General features: G+C 35.8%; 1 protein-coding gene across 4 annotated transcripts in view; it reads left to right on the plus strand.

Annotated features, from left to right (window-relative positions):
- RAVER2 (ribonucleoprotein, PTB binding 2) overlaps positions 1-24,321 on the plus strand; it is a 107,765-nt gene that overhangs the window by 24,793 nt on the left and 58,651 nt on the right. For all 4 annotated transcript variants that reach the window (XM_082613677.1, XM_082613679.1, XM_082613678.1 and 1 more), the window contains exons 3-4: positions 15,616-16,085; positions 18,666-18,857. In XM_082613677.1, the coding sequence (XP_082469803.1) occupies positions 15,616-16,085; positions 18,666-18,857 (662 nt within the window). The remainder of the gene's footprint in view (positions 1-15,615; positions 16,086-18,665; positions 18,858-24,321) is intronic.

The following is a 24,321-nucleotide window of genomic DNA, read 5'->3' on the forward strand; positions in this document are numbered from 1 at the left end:
TGGAGCTGGAGGAATCAGGCTCCCTGACTTCAGACTATACTACAAAGCTGCAGTAATCAAGACAGTATGGTACTGGCACAAAAACAGAAAGATAGATCAATGGAACAGGATAGAAAGCCCAGAGATAAACCCACGCACATATGGTCACCTTATCTTTGATAAAGGAGGCAGGAATGTACAGTGGAGAAAGGACAGCCTCTTCAATAAGTGGTGCTGGGAAAACTGGACAAGGACATGTAAAAGTATGAGATTGATCATTCCCTAACACCACACACAAAAATAAGCTCAAAATGGATTAAAGACCTAAATGTAAGGCCAGAAACTGTCAAACTCTTAGAGGAAAACATAGGCAGAACACTATGACATAAATCACAGCAAGGTTCTTTTTGACCCACCTCCTAGAGAAATGGAAAGAAAGACAAAAATAAACAAATGGGACCTAATGAAACTTCAAAGCTTTTGCACAGCAAAGGAGACCATAAACAAGACCAAAAGACAACCCTCAGAATGGGAGAAAATATTTGCAAATGAAGCAACTGACAGAGGATTAATCTCCAAAATTTATAAGCAGCTCATGCAGCTCAATAACAAAAAAAACAAACAACCCAATCCAAAAATAGGCAGAAGACCTAAATAGACATTTCTCCACAGAAGATATACAGACTGCCAACAAACACATGAAAGAATGCTCAACATCTTTACTCATTAGAGAAATGCAAATCAAAACTACAATGAGATATCATCTCACACCAGTCAGAATGGCCATCATCAAAAAATCTAGAAACAATAAATGCTGGAGAGGGTATGGAAAAAAGGGAACACTCTTGCACTGCTGGTGGGAATGTGAATTGGTACAGCCACTATGGAGAACAGTACGGAGGTTCCTTAAAAAACTACAAATAGAACTACCATATGACCCAGCAATCCCACTACTGGGCATATACCCTGAGAAAACCATAATTCAAAAAGAGTCATGTACCAAAATGTTCATTGCAGCCCTATTTACAATAGCCCGGAGATGGAAGAAACCTGTGTCCATCATCGGATGAATGGATAAAGAAGATGTGGCACATATATACAATGGAATATTACTCAGCCATAAAAAGAAACGAAATTGAGCTATTTGTAATGAGGTGGATAGACCTAGAGTCATACAGAGTGAAGTAAGTCAGAAAGAGAAAGACAAATACCGTATGCTAACACATATATATGGAATTTAAGAAGAAAAAAATTTCATGAAGAACCTAGGGGTAAGACAGGAATAAAGACACAGACCTACTAGAGAATGGACTTGAGGATATGGGGAGGGGGAAGGGTAAGCTGTGACAAAGCGAAAGAGAGGCATGGACATATATACACTACCAAACGTAAGGTAGGTAGATAGTGGGAAGCAGCCGCATAGCACAGGGAGATCAGCCTGGTGCTTTGTGACTGCCTGGAGGGGTGGGATAGGGAGGGTGGGAGGGAGATGCTAGAGGGAGGGGATATGGGAACATATGTATATGTATAACTGATTCACTTTGTTATAAAGCAGAAACTAGCACACCATTGTTAAGCAATTATACTCCAATAAAGATGTAAAAAAAAATAATTACTTTAAATGTAAATGGACTTAATGCTCCAATCAAAAGACATAGAACGTGTGAATGGATACAAAAGCAAGAACTATACATATGCTGCCTACAAGAGACTCACTTCAGTTCTAAAGACACACACAGACTTAAAGTGAGGGAATGGAAAAAGGTATTCCATGTAAATGGAAATCAAAAAACAGCTGGAGTAGCAATGCTTATATCAGACAAAGTAGACTTTAAGTCAAAGACTGTAACAAGAGACAAAGAAGGATATTACATAATGATCAAGAGATCAATCCAAGAAGAAAATACAGCAGTAATAAAGCGAATATTAACAGACATAAAGGGAGAAATTGACAGTAACACAATGGTACTAGGGGACTTTAGCCCCTCACATCGTTGGACAGATAATCCAGACAGAAAATCAATAAGGAAACGCTGGTCTTAAACAACACATTAGACAAAATGGACTTAATAGATATATATATATAGAACATTCCATCCCCAAACAACAAAATACACATTCTTTTCAAGTGCACATGGAACATGCTCCAGGACAGATCACATGCTAGGCCAAAAATAAGTCTCAGTAAATTTAAGAAAACTGAAATCATATCAAGCATCTTTTCCAACCACAACACTGAGACTAGAAATCAACTGCAAGAAAAAAATTGAAAAAAACATAAACACACATGTGGAGGCTAAACAAAATGCTGCTAAACAACCATTTTATCATTGAAATAAAAAAATTAGAAAACTCCTGAAGACAAATGAAAACACAATGATCCAAATCTATGGGATGCTGCAAAAGCAATTCTAAGGAAAGTTTACTGAGATGCAAGCCTACTTCAAGGAGAAAGAAAACTCTTGAACAACCTAAGCTTACACCTAAATGAACTAGAAAAAGAACAAACAAAGCCTAGAGTTAGCACAAGGAGAGAAATTATAAAGATCAGAACAGAAATAAATGAAGTAGACTAGGAAAACAATAGAAATGATCAATGAAACTAAGAGCTGTTTCTTTGAAAAGGTAAACAAAATTGATAAACCTTTAGCCAGATTCATCAAGAAAAAAAGAGCCCAGATCAATAAAATCAGAAATGGCAAAGAAGTTACAACTAACACCACAGAAATAACAAAGGATCATAAGAGATTACTATGAACAACTATATGCCAATAAAATGGACAACCTAGAAGAAATGGACAAATTCCTAGAAATGCACAGTCTCCCAAGGCTGAACCAGGAAGAAATAGAAAATATGAATAGACCAATTACCAGAGCATTGAAATTGAGTCAGTAACAAAAAACTCGCAGCAAACAAAAGTCCAGCACCAGATGTGTTCACAGGTGAATTCTACTAAACATTTAGAGAAGAGTTAACACCTGTCCTCTCAAACTATTCTAAAAAATTGCACAGGAAGGAATACTTCTGAACTCATTCTACAAGGCCAGCATCACCCTGATAACAAAACCAAACACACCACAAAAAAAGAAAAGTACAGGACAATATCACTGATGAACATAGATGCAAAAATTCTCAACAAAATATTGGCAAACTGAAATCAACAATACATTGAAAGGATCATACACCATGATCAAGCAGGGCTTATCCTAGGGATGCAAGGATAGTTCAGTATCTGCAAATCAATCAATATGATAAACCATATTAACAAATTGAAGAATAAAAATCATGACCATCTCATATATGCAGAAAAAGCTTTTGACAAAATTCAACATCGATTTATGATTAAAACTCTCAACAAAGTAGGGACAGAGTAGGGAGAGAGGGAACAAACCTCAAAATAATAAAGGCCATATGATAAGCCCATATGATAAGCCCATAACATCATACTCGATGGTGAAAAGCTGAAAGCATTTCCTGTAAGAACAGGACCAAGACAAGGATGCCCACTCTCGCCACTTTTATCCAACATAGCACTGAATGTCCTAGCCACAGCAGTCATACAATAAAAAGAAATAAATCCAAATTGGAAAGGGAGAAGTAAAACTGTCACTGTTTGCAGGTGACACACAGTACACATAGAAAATTCTAAAGATGCCACCAAAAATTCATCAATGAATTCAGTACAGTTGCAAAATACAACATTAATATGCTGAAATATGTTGCATTTCTATATACTAACAATGAACTATCAAATTAAGAAAATGGTCCATTTACCATAACATCAAAAAAAACAAAAACAAACAAAACAAACCTAGGAATAAATCTAAGGAGATTTACTCTGTACTCAGAAAACTCTAAGACACTGATGAAAGAAATTGAAGATGACGCAAACGGATGGAAAGATAATACAGTGTTCATGAATTGGAAGAAGTAATATTGCTAAAATGACCATACTACCCAAGGCAATCTACATATCTAATGCCATCATATCAAAGTACCAATAGGATTAGTCACCGAAGTAGAACAAATAATTCTAAAATTTGTATGAAAACTCAAAAGACCCCAAACAGCCAAAGCAATCTTGAGAAAGAAGAACAGATCTGGAGGTATCAGACTCTCTGACTTCAGACTATACTACAAAGCTACAGTAATCAAAACAGTATGGTACTGGCACAAAAACAGACACATAAATCAGAGGAATAGAATAGAAAGCCCAGAAGTAAGCCCAGACATTTATGATCAATTAATCCAAGACAAAGAAGGCAAGAGTATGCAATGGGGGAAAGACAGTCTGTTCAAGAAACGATGCTGAGAAAAATGGACAGCTCTTGTAAAAGAATGAAATTAGAGCATTTTCTCATACATACACAAAACTAAACTCAAAATGGATTAAAGACCTAAATGTAAGACAGCAAACCATAAAATCCTAGAAGAAAACATAGGCAGAACACTCTTTGACATAAATTGTAGCAATATTTTTTTGGATATCCCTCCTAAAGCAAAGGAAACAAAAGCAAAAATAAACAAATGGGACCTAATTAAACTTAAAAGCTTTTGCATAGAGGAGGAAACCACTGACAAAATGAAAAGACAACCTCCTGAATGGGAGAAAATATTTGCAAAGGATATGACTGATAAGTGATTAATATTCAAAATGTATGAACAGCTCATAGAGCTCAATGTCAAAAAACTGAACAACCCAACTAAAATGGGCATAAGACCTGAGTAGACATTTTTACAAGGGAGACATGCAGGTGGCCATCAGGCCCCGTGAAAAGATGCTCAACATCACTAATCATCAGAGAACTACAAATCAAACCCACAATGAAATATTACCTCACACTTGTCAGTATGACTATTATCAAAAAGAGTACAAATAAAAAATGTTGTCAAGAATGTGGAGAAAGGGACTCTTGGGCACTATTGATGAGAATGTAAATTGGTGCAGCAACTATGGAAAATAGTATGGAGGTTCCTCATAAAACTAAAAATAGAACTACCATATGATCAGCAACTCAACTCCCGAGTAAATATCTAAAGAAAGTGAAAACACTAATTCAAAAAGATACATGCACACCCCAATGTTCATAGCAGCTATTTCCAATAGCCAAGATACAGAAGCAACCTAAGTGTCCATCAACAGATGAATGGATAAAGAAGAAGTGGTACTATGTACAATGGAATACCACTCAGCCATAAAAAAAGAATGAAATTTTGCCTTTTGCAACACATGGATAGACCTGTTTATAATCTATAAACATTTGAATCACTATGATGTACACCTGAAGCTAATATAATATTGTAAATCAACTATACCTCAATAAACAATTAGGCAAAAAAATGAATTTGCATTGGTTTTTTAAAATATAAATAAATAATATAATACTACAGCTTTATGAATTTTTACAATGAATGTTCTAATGTTATATGTTGTAACATTTTAATGAGTGTTTTTTATATGTTAAGTATCCTTCAGTTTTAATAATATATTACTGGACTTAGTAAATTATTTGATTTGACCTTTAGTTATCCAAATTGGGAAAATCATTTAATTTTTCTGCACATTAGTTTTATATCTGTGAGATTAAAAGCCTAAACTTGATTATTTTCTTTGTGTACATATGATATGTAAATGTTTAAAAACATCTCTTTGAGATGATAAAAAAATAAGAAAATGTATGGAGGATGATATAACCATTATATATATACCCCGACTCCCAAATTAGCAAATGTTTTATTGAAGTACTTTATGCTTTTAAAATGTTTTTTGTAAGGGGTGGATGAAATGGGTGAAGGAAGTCAAAAAGTACAAACTTCCAATTATAAAAGAAGTACTGGGAATGTAATATATAAGGATGGTGTCTCTTTGTCACAGTTAATAATACTGTGTTGCATATTTGAAAGTTGCTGAGAGAGTAGATCTTGAAAGTTCTCATCCCAAGAAAAGATGTTTTAACTATGTATGGTGACAGATGTTAACTAGGATTACTGTGGTGACCATTTCACAATATATAAAAATATCAAATCATTATGGGAGACTTCCCTGGCAGTCCAGTGGTTAAGACTCCGTGCTTCCACTGCAGGGGGTGTGGGTTCAATACCTGTTCAGGGAACTAAGATCCCACATGTCACGTGGCTTGGCCAATAAAAAAAAATCATTATGTTGTACACTTGAAACTAATATAATGTTATTTGTCAATTATACTTCAATTAAAAAAGTTCTTTTAAAGTATTTTTTTGTCTTTAAAAATATTATATACATGCTAGAGCCCTAATGTAGTACTACTGAATGAATACCTCTGATAGTATGGTCAGGAATTCTGCATTTATTTTTTCTGACTTATAAAAAAATTGTAAAAAAGACATTATAGTTAAAGATGAAATCAATTTCCTACCCCTCTCTGATTCCATTCCCTCCTTTCCTCTAATGATTAATTGTGGTAATCATTAGAGCTGTTCACAGATTCTTTTTCTTTTTCTTCTGGTCAAGAGGTAAGATAGTGCTTCCTTGTGCCTCTTTGAAGTTACCAGTGGACATGTGATTTGCTTTTCGATTAATGAAGTGCAGTGGAAATGGCATGTATCCCCTCCAGGTGGAAGATTTCAGAGCTAGCATGTGATTCACTGCTCACCCCTCCACTTGCTAAAGTGATTGAGGAAAGTTATAGAACCTCTTTAAACATAGTCCCAGAGCGACTATAATGAGCAAAGCCTCCTTCCTTCCTTCCTTCCCTCCTTCCTTCCTTCATTTCAGCATGGGATATGCAGCATGAAAAGCAACAAGAAAAAAAAACCCTTTTGTTAAGCCATTGAAATTGTGGAGCTGTTTCTTGCCAAGGCATCTCATCTAATGCCTGAAATTTTACTATATGTAAAGTTAACAGAGTTGTACTTGGTGTTTTTAAAAACTAAATGTAAATGGCATTCTACTGTATTTTTCATTTAGCAACTTGCTTTTTTTTTAACCTCTTTTGTTTTTTGGATCTTTCCACATTGATACTTATAGCTCTAATTCATTGATTTAAACTACTACATATCATTCTGTCCTGTCAATTTATTACCATTGATAAATGTATTCATTACTGATAGGCATTTAGGAAGCTTTAACTTTTCCAGCATTTTAAATAATGCTGCAATGAATATGCTTTTACTTGTCTTCTAATATACATTGCAACTGTTTCTCCACAAGTGAATTACTGGGTTTGTAGGTTATGTACAACTTCAATGTTATAAATATTGACGAAGGCTTTACAGCTGGGAATGGTGCTATTCCTACCAGTGAGGATGATAGGCAGCATAATTGGTGGTTGATTAGAAGGAGTATTCAGAAGTGTTTTGTCTCGAGTGGAGTAAATTGACTCTAGATTAACGATGCTAAAAATTTAAAAACAAGACCAGAAAGGATCGAGCTCGTTCCTGATGACCACAACCTAGAACAAAACTCAAGGATATTTATATGAATACAAAAAAATCCAGTACTCAGCAAGGTAAAAATTTACAATGTCTGGTATCCAATTAAAAATTACCAGATATGGCAAAGAAGCAGGAAAATACAACCCATAATGAGGAGAAAAACCAGTCAATCAAAACTGACCTGGAATTGAAGCAGATGAATTAATGAAAATGGACATTAAAACAGTTTTTATAACTGTATTTCATATGTACAAGAATTTATAGTAAAAATTGAACATATTAAATAGAGGATGAAAGATATTAAAATATACTTAACTCACACTTTTAGAGGTGAAAACTACAATGTCCAGGATGAAAAATGGGGTGGGTGGATGGGATTAACTAGCAGAGTAGACATTGTAGAGGAACAGATTAGTGAATGTGAATACATGGAAACAACCAAAATGAAGCAGAGGAAAAAAGACTATAAAACATGAACAGAGTATCAGTCAACTTTGGGCCAACTTCAAGAGTCCTAATGGTGGAGTAATGGAGTCTGTAAGAGAGAGCAAGTAGTACAGTAAAAATATTTAAAGAATTAATGGCTGAATTTTTTCCAAATTTGATGAAAACTCTAAACCCAGAGATCCCCAAAGTTTAACCAACCTCAAGCACAAAAACACGAAAAAAACTACAGTAAGGTACATTTGTAATCAAATTGTTTGCAATTAGTAATAAAGAGAAAAATCTTTAAAACAGCGCCCCCCCAAAAAGGGCATATTATTTAGATGGAAAAAGATAATGATGATGCATGTTTATTGGAAACAATGCAAATGAGAAGACCATGGGGCAACACCTTTTCTTTCTTTGCTGAAAGAAAAAAAAGATCACCATAAAATTATTAAGACATTAATGAAAGGAATTGAAGACAAACGGAAGGTATTCCATGGTCATGGGTTGGAAGAATTAATATTGTTAAAATGTCCACACTACTGAAAGCAATCTACAGATTCAGTGCAATCCCATCAAGCATTCCATTGGCATTTTTCACAGAAATAGAATAATCCTTAAATTTGTATGAAACCACAAAATACCCTGAATAACCCAAGCAGTCTTGAGATCTCAAGAAGAACAAAACTGGGGGCATCACACTCCCTGATTTCAGACTGTAATATAAAGCTATAGTAATCAGTATGGTATTGGCATGAAAACAGACACATAGATCAATGGAAAAGAATAGAGAGCCCAGAAATAAACCCCCACATATATGGTCAATTAATTTAGGACAAAGGAGCCAAGAATATACAATGGGAAAAGGATAGTCTCTTCAATAATGGTGTTGGGAAAACTGGACAGCCACAGGCAAAGGAATGAAATTGGACCACTGTCTTACACCATATACAAAAATAAACCCAGAATGGATTAAAGACTTGAATATAGGACCTGAAATCATAAAACTCCTAGAAGAAAACATAGGTAGTAAGCTTCTTCCTATCAGTCTTGGTGATGATTTTTTGGATTTGACACTAAAGCAAAGGCGACAAAAGTAAAAATATACAGGTGGGACTACATCAAACTAAAAAGCTTCTGCACAGCAAAGAAAACCATTAAAATGAAAAGGCAACCTACTTAATAGGAGAAAATATTTGCAAATCATATATCTGATAAGGGGCTAATATCTATAATATATAAAGAACTCATACAACTCAATAGCAAAAGAACAAACAGTCTGATTAAAAACCTGGCAGAGGATCTGAATAGACATTTTTCCAGATTAGGCATATAGATGGCCAACAGATACATGGAGAGGTGTTCAGTGTCACTAATCATCAGGGAAATGCAAATCAAAACCACAATTGTATATCACCTCACACCTGTTAGAATAGCTATTATCAAGACAACAAGAACTTAGTGCTGGAGAGGATGTGGAGAAAAGGAAACTCTTGTGCATTGTTAGTGGGAATGGAAATTGGTGCAACTACTGGCAAACACTATGGAGATCCCTCAGAAAATTAAAAATGGAACTACCATTTGTCCAGCAATTCCACTTTGAAGAAGAAAACATGAAGAAAACGAAAACAGTAACTCAAAAAGATATATGCACCCCCATGCTCATTTCAGTATTATTTACCATAGTCAAGACATGGAAACAACCTAAGTGATTGCTGCTGGATGAATGGATAAGGAAGATGTGGTGTATATAGACAATGGAATATTCTTTAGCCTTAAAAAAGAATGAAATCTTGCCATTTGTGACAAAATGAATGGGCCTTGAGAGCATTATGCTAAGTGAAATAAGTCAGAGAAAGACAAATACTGTAGGACCTCACTTATAGGTGAAATCTAAAAACACCAAAAAAAACCCCATGAGCTCATAGATACAGAGAACAATTGGTGGTTGCCAGAGGCTGGGGATAGGGGTTGGCGAAATGGGTGAAGGGAGTCATAAGGTATAAATTTCCGTATAAAATAATTCATGGGGATGTAATGTATAGCATGGTTACTATAGTTTGTTTGTTTGTTTGATTTGACTGTACCAGGTCTTAGTTGCGGCACACGGGATCTTCATTGCCGCATGCGGGATCTTTAGTTGCCGCGTGCGGGATCTTTAGTTTCGGCATGCGGGCTCTTAGTTGTGGCATGCATTGCAGGATCTAGTTCCCTGACCAGGGATCAAAGCCGGTCCCCCTGCATTGGGAGCACAGTCTTATCCACTGGACCATCAGGGAAGTTCCCAGTGTGGTTGCTATAGTTAATAATACTATAGTGCATATTTGAAACTTGTGAAGAAAGTAGATCTTAAAAGTTCTTATCCACACCCCCGCCCCACAAATTTTTGTAACTATGTATGGTGATGGATGTTAACTAGAATTATGGCGGTGATTATTTCACAGTATATACAAATATTGGTTTATTGTACGCCTGAAACTAATATAATGTTATGTCATTTATACCTCAAAAAATCCCACAGAATTATTTACCCACCAAAAATATCCTTTAAAAATGAGCGTGAAGGGCTTCCCTGGTGGTGCAGTGGTTAAGAGTCTGCCTGCTGATGCAGGGGACACAGGTTCATGCCCCGGTCCGGGAAGATCCCACATGCCGCGGAGCAGCTGGACCCGTGAGCCACGGCCACTGGGCCTGAGCATCCAGAGCCTGTGCTCCACAACAGGAGAGGCCACAACAGTGAGAGGCCCGCTACCGCAAAAAAAAAAAAAAAAAAAAAAAGCGTGAAGAAAGATGTTTTTCAGTCATATAAAAGCTGAAAGAATTCATCACTATCAGACCTGCATTATAAGGAGTATTTAAAGAAGTTCTTTAATAAAGCATGGAGAAAATGATGCTGGATGGGAATCTGGATCTACACAAAAAAATGAAGAATACCAGATGTTGTCTTTATGTGTGTAAAGACTGTTTTATTAATATTCAGATCTCTAAAAGATAATCGTTTAGAGTGAAAATAATAACACTCTGTTGTAGAGGTTATAACACATGTAGGAATAATATGCATGGCAACAAGACAAAGGTTGGAAGGGGAGGAATGGAAGTACACTGTTGTAAAGTTTTTAGATTATACACAAAGAGACCAGTGTCACTTCATGGTAACTGTTAAGTTAAAGATGTATACTACAAAGCCAAAATCACCCACTAGAATAATACAATGAAAAAACTCAGTAATTGTATTAAATGACATTGCCTTGGATTTCAGGAGTTATGGTGGTGTTTGAAGAAACAGATAATAATAAACAGATTAATAAAGGATGGCTACAGTTATAAACTGTGACCTTAAAACCAGAGCTCTCTGTTATAGATAAGAAGAGATCATTGTATTAAAATAGGATACATTAGGGAAAAAAGTTTTTGCATGCTTGCCATCAAATTTGTCCCAATAATAAATTAACTAGTGGAGCAAGCAATGGCAAAAGGCTAAATAAAATTGTGACTTGTGAAAGGATTGGGACCAATTGTCGAATATTAAAATTTTGGTAGGAAAATGGAAACAGAACTAATCTCCAAATCCCTTATAGCCTTTTCTCTGTAGAGTGACATCTTTCACTTCCACAGAGTCAATGTGAGAAAATTGGACATTTTTTTTTTTAGAGAATTTCTGGCCTTGCAAAGAAATGGAAGAAGCTATAGAAGAGAATCAATGACCTCTTTTTCCTACTGCCTGGACTTTTAAATTTGCTTCATTATGTTATCTAAATTCTACCATCAAATGTCTTATTTGCGTTGAGCAAATGCAGATACCTAAGGGAAGGAAAATAAGAAGTTGTCCGTTTTAAAACGTACTAGTTAATCTATGCATGTATACATTCATCCATTCAGTTGTCACTTACAGATCCTCTCCTGTGTGCCTGACACTATGGTAGCTGATGGAGATATATTCATTAGCAATTTAGGGAGCTCACAGTTGATAGGATAGCAGGCATCTAAACAAATAGATTATAATGAAGTGTGATGTGTGCAATAATCCACTCAATGTTCAAAATACAGAGGTATAATAAAACAAGGGTTAACTCTAACTGGAAGAGAACATCAGGGAATGCTTCCTGGAGATCCTGATGCATTAACCCCTGGGCTGGATTTGAAAGCCAACTAAAAGGTTTGAGTGGCTGAAGATATTGGGAGAGATCTCGTAGGCAGGGGAATTACATGTGTAACATATAGATGCTTGAAACAAGTTGCTGTCTATGGAGCTACAAACAACTCAGTGTCTTTGGAGGATAAAGAAATGTGGGGGGGAAGGGAAGTATGGCAGTTACTGAGGCTGGCGTCAGATCAAAAGGGCCTGGTAGGCCCTTTGTTGGTGGGTTCGTTTGAATTTTTTACACACTCAAACGTATCTTTCACACAGGCTTTATTTCTCTCCTCTTAACCCTTGTGTCTTTTACTTCTTGCATTTGTCCTACTGCACTGGCAAAGACCTTCATTCCCATGTTAATAAAACTAGTGAGACAAGAACCCTTACCTTATTCCCTATCTCAAAGTAAATGGTTTTGGCTTTCACCGTTAATTTTGATGTAGGTTCCTTATAGACATTATTTAACAGATAAAGGATGTTTCCTTCTTTTCCACTGATTGCCAAGAATTTTTATCCTGCATGGACTTTGAATTTTATCACATATCTTTTCTTGCATCTACTAAGATACTCTGTGATTTTTCTTTTCTGTGCTGGTAACGTGGCAATTTATATTGATTGCTATTTTATTTATTCATTTATTTATTTTTACATCGTTGTTGGAGTGTGGTTGCTTTGCAGTGTTGTGTTGGTTTCTGCTGTGTGACAGGGTGAATCGGCTGTGTGTGCGCACGTGTCCCCATATACCCTTGATTGCTATTTTAAAATAAAACTAATTTTGCATTCCTGAAATAAACCAAACTTGATCATGGTAAAAAAAAAAAAAAAAAAAAAGTGGCCTGGTAGGACATGATAACTGCTCTGAGGCTTGGCTTCATCGGTGATACCAAATGATTGCATTTTAGGCAGTAAGCAGACACAATTAAACTTTTGTTTTTGAGAGATCGCTCTATTGTCATTGTGGAAAAAGAAGAAAAGCTAGAAGAATGAAGAAAAGAGGATGGATTCAAGACCTATTTGGAGGGTAGAATTTGAGGATTCCTTTTATGTGGGAGTTAAAGGAGATAGGGTCTAGGGTAACTCCCGGGTTTCTGATTTGTGAGTTGTGATGCTAGCAACTGAAACAGAGAATAAAGGAAGCTGAACAATGTTGGGATTTTAGGGGAATGGCAGGGAGAGGATGAAGATTGTGAGTTATGTTTGGTCATGTGTGAATCAGTATGTGGATATATGTGGAACTGAGGACTAGAAACTTAGATTTAAGAGTTAACAGCCTACAGGAGGCTTTCTAGGAGCCCCCAGACTAGCCATTTTGCTCTGTTTAATTGCTTCCATAACCCTCATACTTCCTCTTTGATAGCATTACACTTGTAACTCTCTATCAAATCTCTGTCATCCTCTATTGGATTGTGAGGTCCTTGTTGAAAGGGATCTTATTTGTTTTGTTCACCAACTCCTTTCCAGTGCCCAACACAGTACCTGGTACATGAGACTGAATAAATGGGCATGGACATGAGTGCCCAGGGGAAGAGGGCATAGAGAAGAGAGGTTGATGGCTCAGGGCTGCTGGGTACAGTCATATGGCTGTCACTGTGTGTGACTCTGCCAAGAAGCAACCTTAAGGATTACCACCTTACATACGTGTATACAATGGAATATTACTCAGCCATAAAGAAGGAACGAAACTGGGTCATTTGTAGAGACGTGGATGGACCTAGAGACTGTCATACAGAGTGAAGTAAGTCAGAAAGAGAAAAACAAGTGTTGTATATTAACGCATATATGTGGAATCTAGAAAAATGGTACAGATGAACCGGTTTGCAGGGCAGAAATAGACACAGATGTAGAGAACAAATGTATGGACACCAAGGGGGGAAAGTGGGAGGGGTAAGATGGGATGAATTGGGAGATTGGGACTGACATATAAACACTAACATGTATAAAATAGATAACTAATAAGAACCTGCTGTATAGCACAGGGAACTCCACTTCGCTGTACAGTAGAAACTAACACAACATTGTAAAACAACTATACCCCAATTAAAAAAAAAAAAGGATTACCACCTTACAGGTGTGAGTGGTGTGAGTGGAGAAAAATCTAGCAAAGGAGATGGAAAAAGGAGCGCTTGGACAGGTATGAAGAAAATCAGGAAGGACTTTATCAAGGAAGTTAAGGAAGGGAATGGTTAACAGTTTCAAATACCCAGAGAATTCAAATCAAATATGAACTGATGAGCTTATGAGCTGGTATAGGAACATAACCAGTATTTACAAATTGTTGTTGGCTTGTTTGCTGGTTTTAGCAAAATATCATTCAATGGTATTCTGTGTCAGCATAAGGGAAGAAAGGCATAAAATGAAAATAACTCAAGTTCATTAAAAGGGGTTATTGGAAACCAAGAGATATTTTCTCAATAAGTGCAGCAAAGCCATTTTTCCCCCCTAGTGTTGGAAGAGTTAGCTATTCCTTTGTAAGTAGTTTCCTTGTATGTGGAGATCATGTTAAATGAAAAATGTGTTTCTTTAAATGTTAAAGTGGTGAGATGCTCAGTCTGAGAGCTGCGTGGGCACTAAGACCAGCTGAGGGAAGAGCAGATTGAGTGAAATGACAAGCAGGATTGTCCACACTGTTTAAATTCTTCTTTCTCTCTTGCTTTGTACATATTTGCCATGTTGTTATCATTGAATTTGGGTAAGTTAGATGCTTATGTGGAGCAACTCCACTATGTGTTCCAGAGCGGGAGAGAAGAGGGAGAGGTAGGAAGGTTGAGAGAGCAGTGTGTTTGTAGTTTGTGGTTTGCCCTGTGTTGTTTCTTTTATTTGGCATTTAAAATTTTTCTTATAATATTGCTCAAAAATCTTATCAGATACGCATGTCTGTGTGATATTTCATTGATTTAGAACTTTATATTTGTATCATGTTTTAGATTTTACAAATTGTCATATGTATTTGTTGCTTAATGCTGGAACAACTTCATTAGGTAAACAGGACAGATTTTTTAATTTTTAGGGGTTTGTTTTACCAAAGATTCAAAGTTAAGCTACTTGTCAATATCATAATAATCCTGTGATCTTTTCATACCATATTGTTCATCCAAAGAGCATACCAAATTGTGTGTGTGTGTTGTTTCAATGTAATTTATTTTATTTTAAGGAAACATATACATGAATTGGAGAATTGTCTTCCTCTGGGCATTTTGGTGTCTTTTTGCTATGCCTTTGTTTTTTAGGTTCTTGCTATCAAATAGGGTCTTTTAGAAATCTCTGAGAAGAAATAAAAGTTCATAAAATTTTGTATCACGTGTTAACTGAGGAAAAATATCAAGTCTGTATGTAGTTTGAAAAGATTACCCCCCCCCAGAATATTGTGGTATCTTAGAATGGAGCTCCTAATATAATTTGTATACTTTTTGAGTTACTGGTCATAAAATTAGTTAAGTGAAGGTGTCAGCATTTAAAAATAATGAAATAGAACAGAAAATATCAGAGTGCATTGCACATGATAGAAGTGTTACCTCCTGATACTTTTGTTTTGGAAATATATATATGTATGTATGTACTGAGGCACAGGTATAAAATGTATTCCCTTACTGTGGGTCATGGTCAGAAAAGCTTGAAAACACTGGCTCAGAAAACTCTCATTCATTTTATCTTCTTCCAGCTTTTGTTACATTATTGAATGGAGAACAAGCCCAGAATGCAATTCAGATGTTTCATCAATACTCATTTCGAGGAAAAGACTTAATAGTCCAGCTCCAGCCAACAGATGCTTTGCTGTGTATTACCAACTTGCCCACTTCTTTTACGTTAGAAGAGTTTGAAGAACTTGTTCGTGCTTATGGAAATGTTGAGAGATGTTTTCTGGTCTACAGTGAAGTTACTGGCCATTCCAAAGGCTATGGATTTGTGGAATACATGAAAAAGGACTTTGCTGCAAAGGCTAGATTGGAGCTATTGGGTAAACAGTTGGGAGCATCAGCTGTCTTTGCACAGTGGATGGATGTTAATCTCTTGGCCGCAGAGCTCATTCATTCTAAGTGCCTTTGTATAGATAAACTCCCTAGTGACTACAGGGATTCAGAGGAGCTTTTGCAGTTTTTTTCCAGTATCCATAAACCTGTGTTTTGCCAGGTATGTATTAAGTCATCATTTGAAATATTTAAAAATATCTGCGTATGTATCTGCATGTACTCACGTATTTATTATACCTATGTAAATATCACAATGGATAATCTAATTCTAATTGAGTCTGTAATGAACACTTTAATATGATGGTAAATTTTGTTTATTTATTTTTGTATTTTTTTTGAATTTTTGAAATTTATTTTTTATACAGCAGGTTCTTATTAGTTATCCATTTTATACATATTAGTGTATATATGTCAATCCCAATCTCCCAATTCACATGATGGTAAATTTTAAATCAATCCCTTTTGTTGATGGGCCAAACTATATTGTCTTTATGTAATTATGTATGTCTTAACAAACCCATCACTTAATACATCCACCTTCTCATTCCATCCACTCTTGAACCATTCATGCATTGATCCTTTTATCTACCCACATTTTGTTTATCACCTTCTCAGTGCCAGACACTATATTGCTAAATGTCAGAAATATAGGGAATAGAAAGATACTCTCTTAATACCGCACAAGTTTGTGGAAGAGACTGACAAGCAGATAATTGTAAATCCTGTATGAAGACTGATATGATGGAAAATAGAAAAGTGTTATGAGGTGTAAAAAGAATGCATTATTCTATTTTAATGGGGTCATGGTAAGTGAGACATTTAGAGAAGATCCTGAAAACTGACAAAACTGGTAAGAATTTTCAAGCACTTTGAGTAAAATTAAATATATTCTACTAAATAGGCAAAAATATATACTGTATACAACTGAGAGGTTATCTAGTCTAGCTTTCCATCTGGTAAAAAAAAAAAGTTACAATAATTGTGAGTGATCATTTAGCTTCTGTTAAAATATTTCAAAATAATGGAAAATTCACTAGATGACAAGTCAGGCCATTACATATTTAAATGGCTCTCATACTGAATGTAAATATTCTTCTTTAAAACTGCTGACGCTATGGAATTAAAATGACTTTGTCTTTTGAAAGACTTAAAATGATAGTGTAATTTTTTTGGCATGAAGGTTATAATGAACCAGGAATAATAAAAATATTTTAGAAGTTTTCAAAAGGTTAATAAAGCCACTTTACAATGCCTTTATCAGTAGATCTGTTAAAGTCAGGCTGTCTCGCTTGGTAGGTTGACATAGACTATATGGAAGACACAGAAGGGAACAGAGGGACTAACGGCTTTTACAAATCTGATTTTAAGATTTGGTTTGGTTAAAGGGAATGAGGTTGTAGGAGAAATGTTTGGAAGCGGTAGATATTTTTCCTTTCTCCCATGCAAATGGAAGAAGTTTTATGGTGGAAAAAATATTTGAGGACAGTTTTAAAAGGAAGGAAGAATGTGAAGAAAAAATAGAAATTCAGTCTACTACACAAAAAGCTTCAAAAATAAGAAAAGAAACTAAAAAGGACTGGAAAATGATTTAATTGTAGTATCAATTTATGGGATGCCAAATTCAAATAGAAGTATTGTAGATGTGTCTTCTCAAAGACATACGAAGCTGAATTTTATCACATTTATCACTTTATAGCATCAGTGTGTTTAAGATGATTCAGACATGTTCAACACTTAGAAATTTTTAGTGTCTTATTTTGTTCTTACTTTTGCTCTAGAAACTTTTTAGTGTCTTATTTTGTTCTTACTTTTGCTCTTTGTACCAGTCTTTACAGATCCAGGACTTTAGTATCTTCTTTTACACTCTTACAGGTGGGTGACTGGAAATAAATTGAGTTCTGCATTGCAGGAGTTTATTTGGGGCACATTCAGAAAAAGGTTGTGTCCTGCATATGGTATTTTAAACAAACCTGGGGCACAGTTTTCCTAAAGAAGGTTTGCTTTGGTATACTTCACCAAATTCCTGGGATCTGCCTAAAATATTTAAAAAAACTTTGAATGTGGTTCCTTCTACCTTTCTTCTCTTGATAATGCAAATGTTATTTTACATAGATTTATGATCCAGTAATTGTTCAGCATGTTTCATCGTCTGCGTATCTGGTGAATTTATTTTAAAGAAAGTTAATTGTTGTGTCCCATATTTTTCTATAAATTATCAGTTATATATATATCTTAATATATAGGGACTATTATCATTTGAACATTGACTTTTAAAATAAATCAGAGATTCAAAGAAGTAAAAAGAAACCTGACAGGGCTTCCCTGGTGGCGCAGTGGTTGAGAGTCCGCCTGCCAATGCAGGGGACACGGGTTCGTGCCCTGATCCAGGAGGATCCCACATGCCGTGGAGCGGCTGGGCCCGTGAGCCATGGCCGCTGAGCCTGCGTGTCCGGATCCCTGTGCTCTGCAGCGGGAGAGGCCACAACAGTGAGAGGCCCGCGTACCGCAATTAAAAAAAAAAAAAAAAAAAGAAACCTGACAGAATCTTACTTTTCCCATCTTCTAGAAGGACTGCATGTACCCAACTAGTAAACTTTTATTTTCAGAAGGAAAGAATACATTATTTTCACCAGTATCATGCTCTGAGACATTTGTCGTTGAATTTTTAGATGACATACTTGTAAATAAGTATTTCTAGCTAAATATTAGAATTCCCTTTTTAATAAATGTATCACATCAGCTTGCACAGGATGAAGGTAGTTATGTTGGTGGCTTTGCGGTGGTTGAATATAGCACTGCAGAGCACGCTGAAGAGGTTCAACAAGCAGCTGATGGTATGGCCATCAAGGGAAGCAAAGTTCAAGTTTCCTTCTGTGCCCCGGGAGCACCAGGGCGAAGTACATTAGCGGCATTGATAGCAGCTCAACGCGTGGTAAGTTTGTTCTTCTTTTAGGATATAAAAAAATTCAAGTAGTATTTTAATCTATCCAAACTAGTCAATCATTGATTGGACCTTCAATATATTTTTATTATGTAAAGATAACCCTTCTTTTTTTTTTGACTGGCTAAATGGTACCTCTGCCAAATCAAGCCAGGAGTCAATACAAAAGAAGAAACTGCGTTTCATAACGTGTATTCATCTCAAGAAAAAATTTTGAGGAAACTTCATTTATTCAGTAAATGTTTTAGTTCCTGTTCTATAAGTTTTGAGTGAGTGCAAGGTGCCCCCTTTTTCAGTGTTCATAAGTATCCATAGTAGAAGTAGCGGGAGGTGGTGCCTCATTTTTGTGCACATGGCACAGTTGCTAAGTTTCCAATTCTGAAAATATCTAGTCACCACTTTTGCAGGTGGCACACTCTGTCCTCTTGGAGAAAAAGAAACAACTAGGTGGCTTGGTGGCCTTACAGATGTCTGGCATTTGTTTATAGCTGATCCCCCAGCAAAACTAGCTGTCTCTTGTCAGCCACTCTTTTCCATTTTCTACAGTGACTCTCTCAAATCTTCACTCTTTTCCTGTCTTTGTCCTTCTTTCTATCCAATGATCGTGGCTCCTACTTTATAGAAATATAAAGGCCATATGCTGGACTCATTCATTCAACTTTTCTCACACTCCCCAGCAAAAGTGCCCCCATTTTTTTCTCTTAAATAGCATTCATTCCATAAATACTTTTTGGGTACCCACTGCATGATAGGTATGTTAGAGATGTTTAGGATTCATCAGTGAACAAAACAAAGATCCCTGTTCTCTCGGAGGGAGGGCTGTGCCTCCTCCAGCCAAAGCAGGGGCTCATGCCATGTCCCCCATCCTCAAGGATCTTCATCCTCACCTTTCTACTTACTTTCACTTGTTGTTCACTAGCTCTACCCCACCTGCTTATAAATATGCTCAAATCTTTTCCTTTAAAAATCCTCTCTAAATACGAGCCTTTGTAATACTTTTCCCTCACAGCTGGAGCTTCTTGAACAATTAGGTCCCACTAGTTACCTTTTCTTCTTTTCTCATTTCCCTCTCAGTCCAATGCAATATAGTTTCTGCCACCACTATTCAAGTGAATCTGTTCTCTTTAAGATTAACAGGAATTTCTTAATATTCAGTCGAAAAGGTACTTTTCAGTCTTTCTTTGCCTGGTTTCTTTGCAACATTTAAAACCAACCTCCTGGGACTTCCCTTGGTGGTCCAGTGGTAAAGAATCCACCTTCCAGTGCAGGGACCGTGGCTTCGATCCCTGGTCTGGGAACTAAGATCCCATATGCCGTGGGGCAACTAAGCCCACGCACCACAACTACTGAGCTCGTGTGCCTCAACGAGCGAGCCCGCGTGCCACAAACTACAGCGCCCACTCGCCCTGGAGCCCGCATGCCACAACTAGAGAGAAAAGTAGTGAAAGATCCTGCATGCCTCAACGAAGATCCCGTGTGCCGCAACTAAGATCCAACTCAGCTAAGAAAAATAAAAAATAAGGAAAACAAATAAAATAAATATTAAAAAAAAATAAGACCAAACGCCTACTACCTTGAATTCTGCCTACCGTTTGTTTCCTACCTGTCTAACCGTCCCACCCCTTTCTTCTCTTTCCCGAAGGGCTGCTATCAGTAGCCTTCTGTATTTGGCCTCCTCACTTTCTTCCTCTTCAGCACTCCAGTGGTTTTAGTTATTGCCTATCAGTGATGATTTCCAAGCATATATTTTTGGACCCACTTGCTCTAAGCACTAAATCTGTATTTCCAAATGATATTTAAACAGCCCCTTTTTATGTTATATAAATAGTTCAATTTCAACATTTCCAAAAGAAAACTATTTTTCTCTGGGACCTGCTTTTCTGTGTTCTATAATATCTATGTATGGCATCAGTTCATTCAAACTAGAACTGTCTGAATTAAAAACTCAGTTAATCATGATTGGTCTTCTTCACCTACTCCCTAGATCAAGATGTCGAGAATATTAGCAAATCCTTTCAGTTCCACCTCCTGGTATCTATTAAATCCTTGAGACTTGTCAGCATCTTTGTTACTTTACTCAGGATCTCATTTTTCTCACCTTGATGGTTCGAATAACCTGCTATGTGGTTGCCATGTCGTTAGTCTTCCCTATTCTAACCCATCTTCCACAGTCCCACAAGAGTGATCTTTCTCATCCTCAAACCAGATTATGTCACTTTCTTGCTTAATATTCTTTAATGCGTGCATAATTTCAATTCCTTACCATGGCATACAGGGCCCTTCATGATTAGGTATTAGTAACAGTGAGGAATCTTAAATTTTTCTCAGTCTTAAAAGTAATGTGCTGCATTGATTTTTTTTTCTGTAGATTCTTGGTACATATCCTTTATCAAGTTTTCTGATTTAAAAAAAAATCATAAGTAGGTATTGATGTTTATCAGAGTATTTCTACAACTATTGCAATAATTTTATGTGATTTCTCCCTAAGTTCATTAATGTGCTGAATCCAATTGATAGGTTTTTCTAATGTTACTCTATCCTTGTGTTGTAAATCCTAATTGATAATGATTTTTTTTCCTATGCATTGTTTGATTTTATTGGATAATATTTTGTTTGGTATATGTGCAAATGTGCTCATAAGTCAAAATGCTTAAATTTTGGGGTACCATTTTTACTTAATTTTGGAATCAAGAGAACATTGACCTCATTAAATGATTTACATATTTTTCTCCCCCTTCTCCTTTTCTTTCCATTTCATGGATCAGTTTGTATAAAATCGGGGTCATCCATTCTTTGAAAGTTTGAGAGATCTCATCTATGAAACTGTGTAGACTTACTCCTTGAGCCTCTTCCGGAAGGAAATCATTGATTACCACTTAAGTTTCTTCTGTGGATATTAGGTTTATTAGTTTTATGTTTCTCTCTGTGCACTATATGTGACATTTGATTATATTCTACAAATGTATCCACTTTGAGTTTTTAAATTTATTGGCACATAGCTATTTATAAAATTTTATTTAAAATTTGTCATGTCTAGTCTCCTCTTTTTATTGTATATTTTATTTATTTGCATTTCCTTTTTTTTCCCCTTGATCAGTCTTGCAAACTATTTATTTTGCCTTTCAAAGAAACAGCTTTTGTTTTGTTCATTATTTCTCTTTTTTCTATCTTTCGCTTATTCTTGCCCTATCTTTATAACCTCCTTGCTTCTTTCTTCTTTGGATTTACTCTCCCCCCCCACCGCTGCCCATCTTTAATGTTATCAGTGGTTAGCTCCTCTGTTTTCAACTTAGATTGTTTTCTGATGAACATAGTTAAAGTAAGCTTACTTCTATAATGCTATACTTATGTGTCATAAATTTTATATTATGAATGTTTCAATTTTTGTTATGATTTCCTTTTAGCTTAATTAATGGTTTTTTTTCCAGTTTATAGCCACCTAGGAATTTTTAAAAGCTATTCTTCTGATATAGATTTCTTTTGAGATATAATTGATATACAACATTATATTAGATTTCAAGTGTACAACTAATGATTCAGTATTTGTATATATTGTGAAATGATCACCACAGTAAGTCTAGTTAACATCTATCGCCACACATAATCACAAAATTTTTTTTTCTTGTGATGAGAACTTTTAAGATCTACTCTCTTGGCAACCTTCAAATATGCAGTAGAGCATTATGAACTGTAGTCATAGTCACTGTGCAGTACATTACATTCTCATAACTTACTTCTCTTATAACTGGAAGTTGGTACTTTTTGACCCCCGTTACCATTTCACTCACCCTCCACCCCCTCCCTCTGGCAAACATCAGTCTGTTCTCTGTATCTATGGTTTTGTTTTGTTTTTGTTTTTAGATTCCACACATAAGTGAGATCATACAGTATCCATCTTTCTCTGCCTGACTTATTTCACTTAGCATAATACCCTCAAGGTCCATCCATGTGACTACAAATGGCAAAATTTCATTCTTTTTTATGGCTGAATACTATTCCATTGTCTGTATACATACACCACATTTTCTTTATCTGTTCATCCATTTTTGGAAACTTAGGTTGTTTTCATATCTTAGCTATTGTAAATAATGCTGCAATGAACATGGGGTCCATATATCTTTTCGAGTTAGTGTTTTTTGTTTTCTTTGGATAAATACAGAAGTTGACTTGCTGGGTCATATGGTAGTTCTATTTTTAATTTTACGAGGAACCTCTGTACTGTTTACCAACACTTGTCATGTTTTTTTTAAACTATACTTTTTTCCTTTATTTTCATTTCCCATCTACTATTGGATAAATTAGAATTTTCTTCTTCTGCTTCGAGAGTGAGATGTTCTGTTTTATCCTACTTGTGATTGTTCCTAACTTATTAACACCCCTAGGTTGATCAATATCTCTTTCTTCCCACTTAGTTCATTCTAAACTCCATCCTGCTTCTTCCTTCTACCCCACCTGCCACCATATTGGGAGTACATAAAGTACATTTTTACTTTAGGATTGCCTTAATTTTTTTTTTTTGCGGGGGCCGCACTGCACAGCTTGCAGGACCTTAGTTCTCCAACCAGGGATTGAACCCAGGCCACGGCAGTGAAAGCACCAAGTACTAACCACTGGACCACCAGGGAATTCCCAACCTTAATGTTTTTGTTTTTATGGTCCTGGCTTTTGTATACAAGGTTAAAATTAACTGTGATATTATAAACCCTAATTTGCATGTATCATGTAATATCATCATGCATTTATTCTCATTTCTCATTTTCAGAAAGGGTTTCATGTAGTAAAAACTTTTTAGACTGTGTATGGCTGGGAATATTTTTTATTTCTTTTCCATATTTAAGTAATAGCTTAGCTGAATATAAAAATCTAGATTCAAAATTTTTTTTCTGCAAATTAATATTTGAAAATATTAATTTGTTGCCTTCTTAAATCCAGGGTTGACGCTTTGAGAGTGAAGATGATATTAATCTGCTTCTTTTTTTTTTTTTTTTTTTTTGAGATATGTTCTTCCTCACTGGAAGTTTTTAGTATGGGAGGGGTGTTTGATGTTCTTAAATTTCACACCAAAAAAATGTAACCAGGTGTGTGCTTTTTTCTATATCATATTTGGAACCCTTTCATTTTGTGGTCTTTAATTTTTCTTTAATACTGGGAAATTCTCAGCCATTACTTCTTCAAAGATTCCCTTTTTTCCTAATCCTTCAGGGACTCCTATTATATAGATGTTAGGACTTCTAGTCCTTCATTGCCTTGGTTTTCTCTTTTGTTTTGTTTGCATTTTTCATTACCATGTTTTACTTTGTTTGTATTTCCCTCTTTATCCTTTGCTCATGTATTCTGGGAAGTTTATTTGACCTGACCTTTCAGATCACTATTTTGTTTTTCAGTCGCATATATTCTACTGTTTAACTTATCTGTTAAAGCACAGAGTAGAGGTTAAGAATAATGTTTTATGAGT

The sequence above is a fragment of the Mesoplodon mirus genome, assembly GCF_964341445.2.
Source record: "Mesoplodon mirus genome assembly, chromosome: 3".
Classification (NCBI taxonomy): Eukaryota; Metazoa; Chordata; class Mammalia; order Artiodactyla; family Ziphiidae; genus Mesoplodon; species Mesoplodon mirus.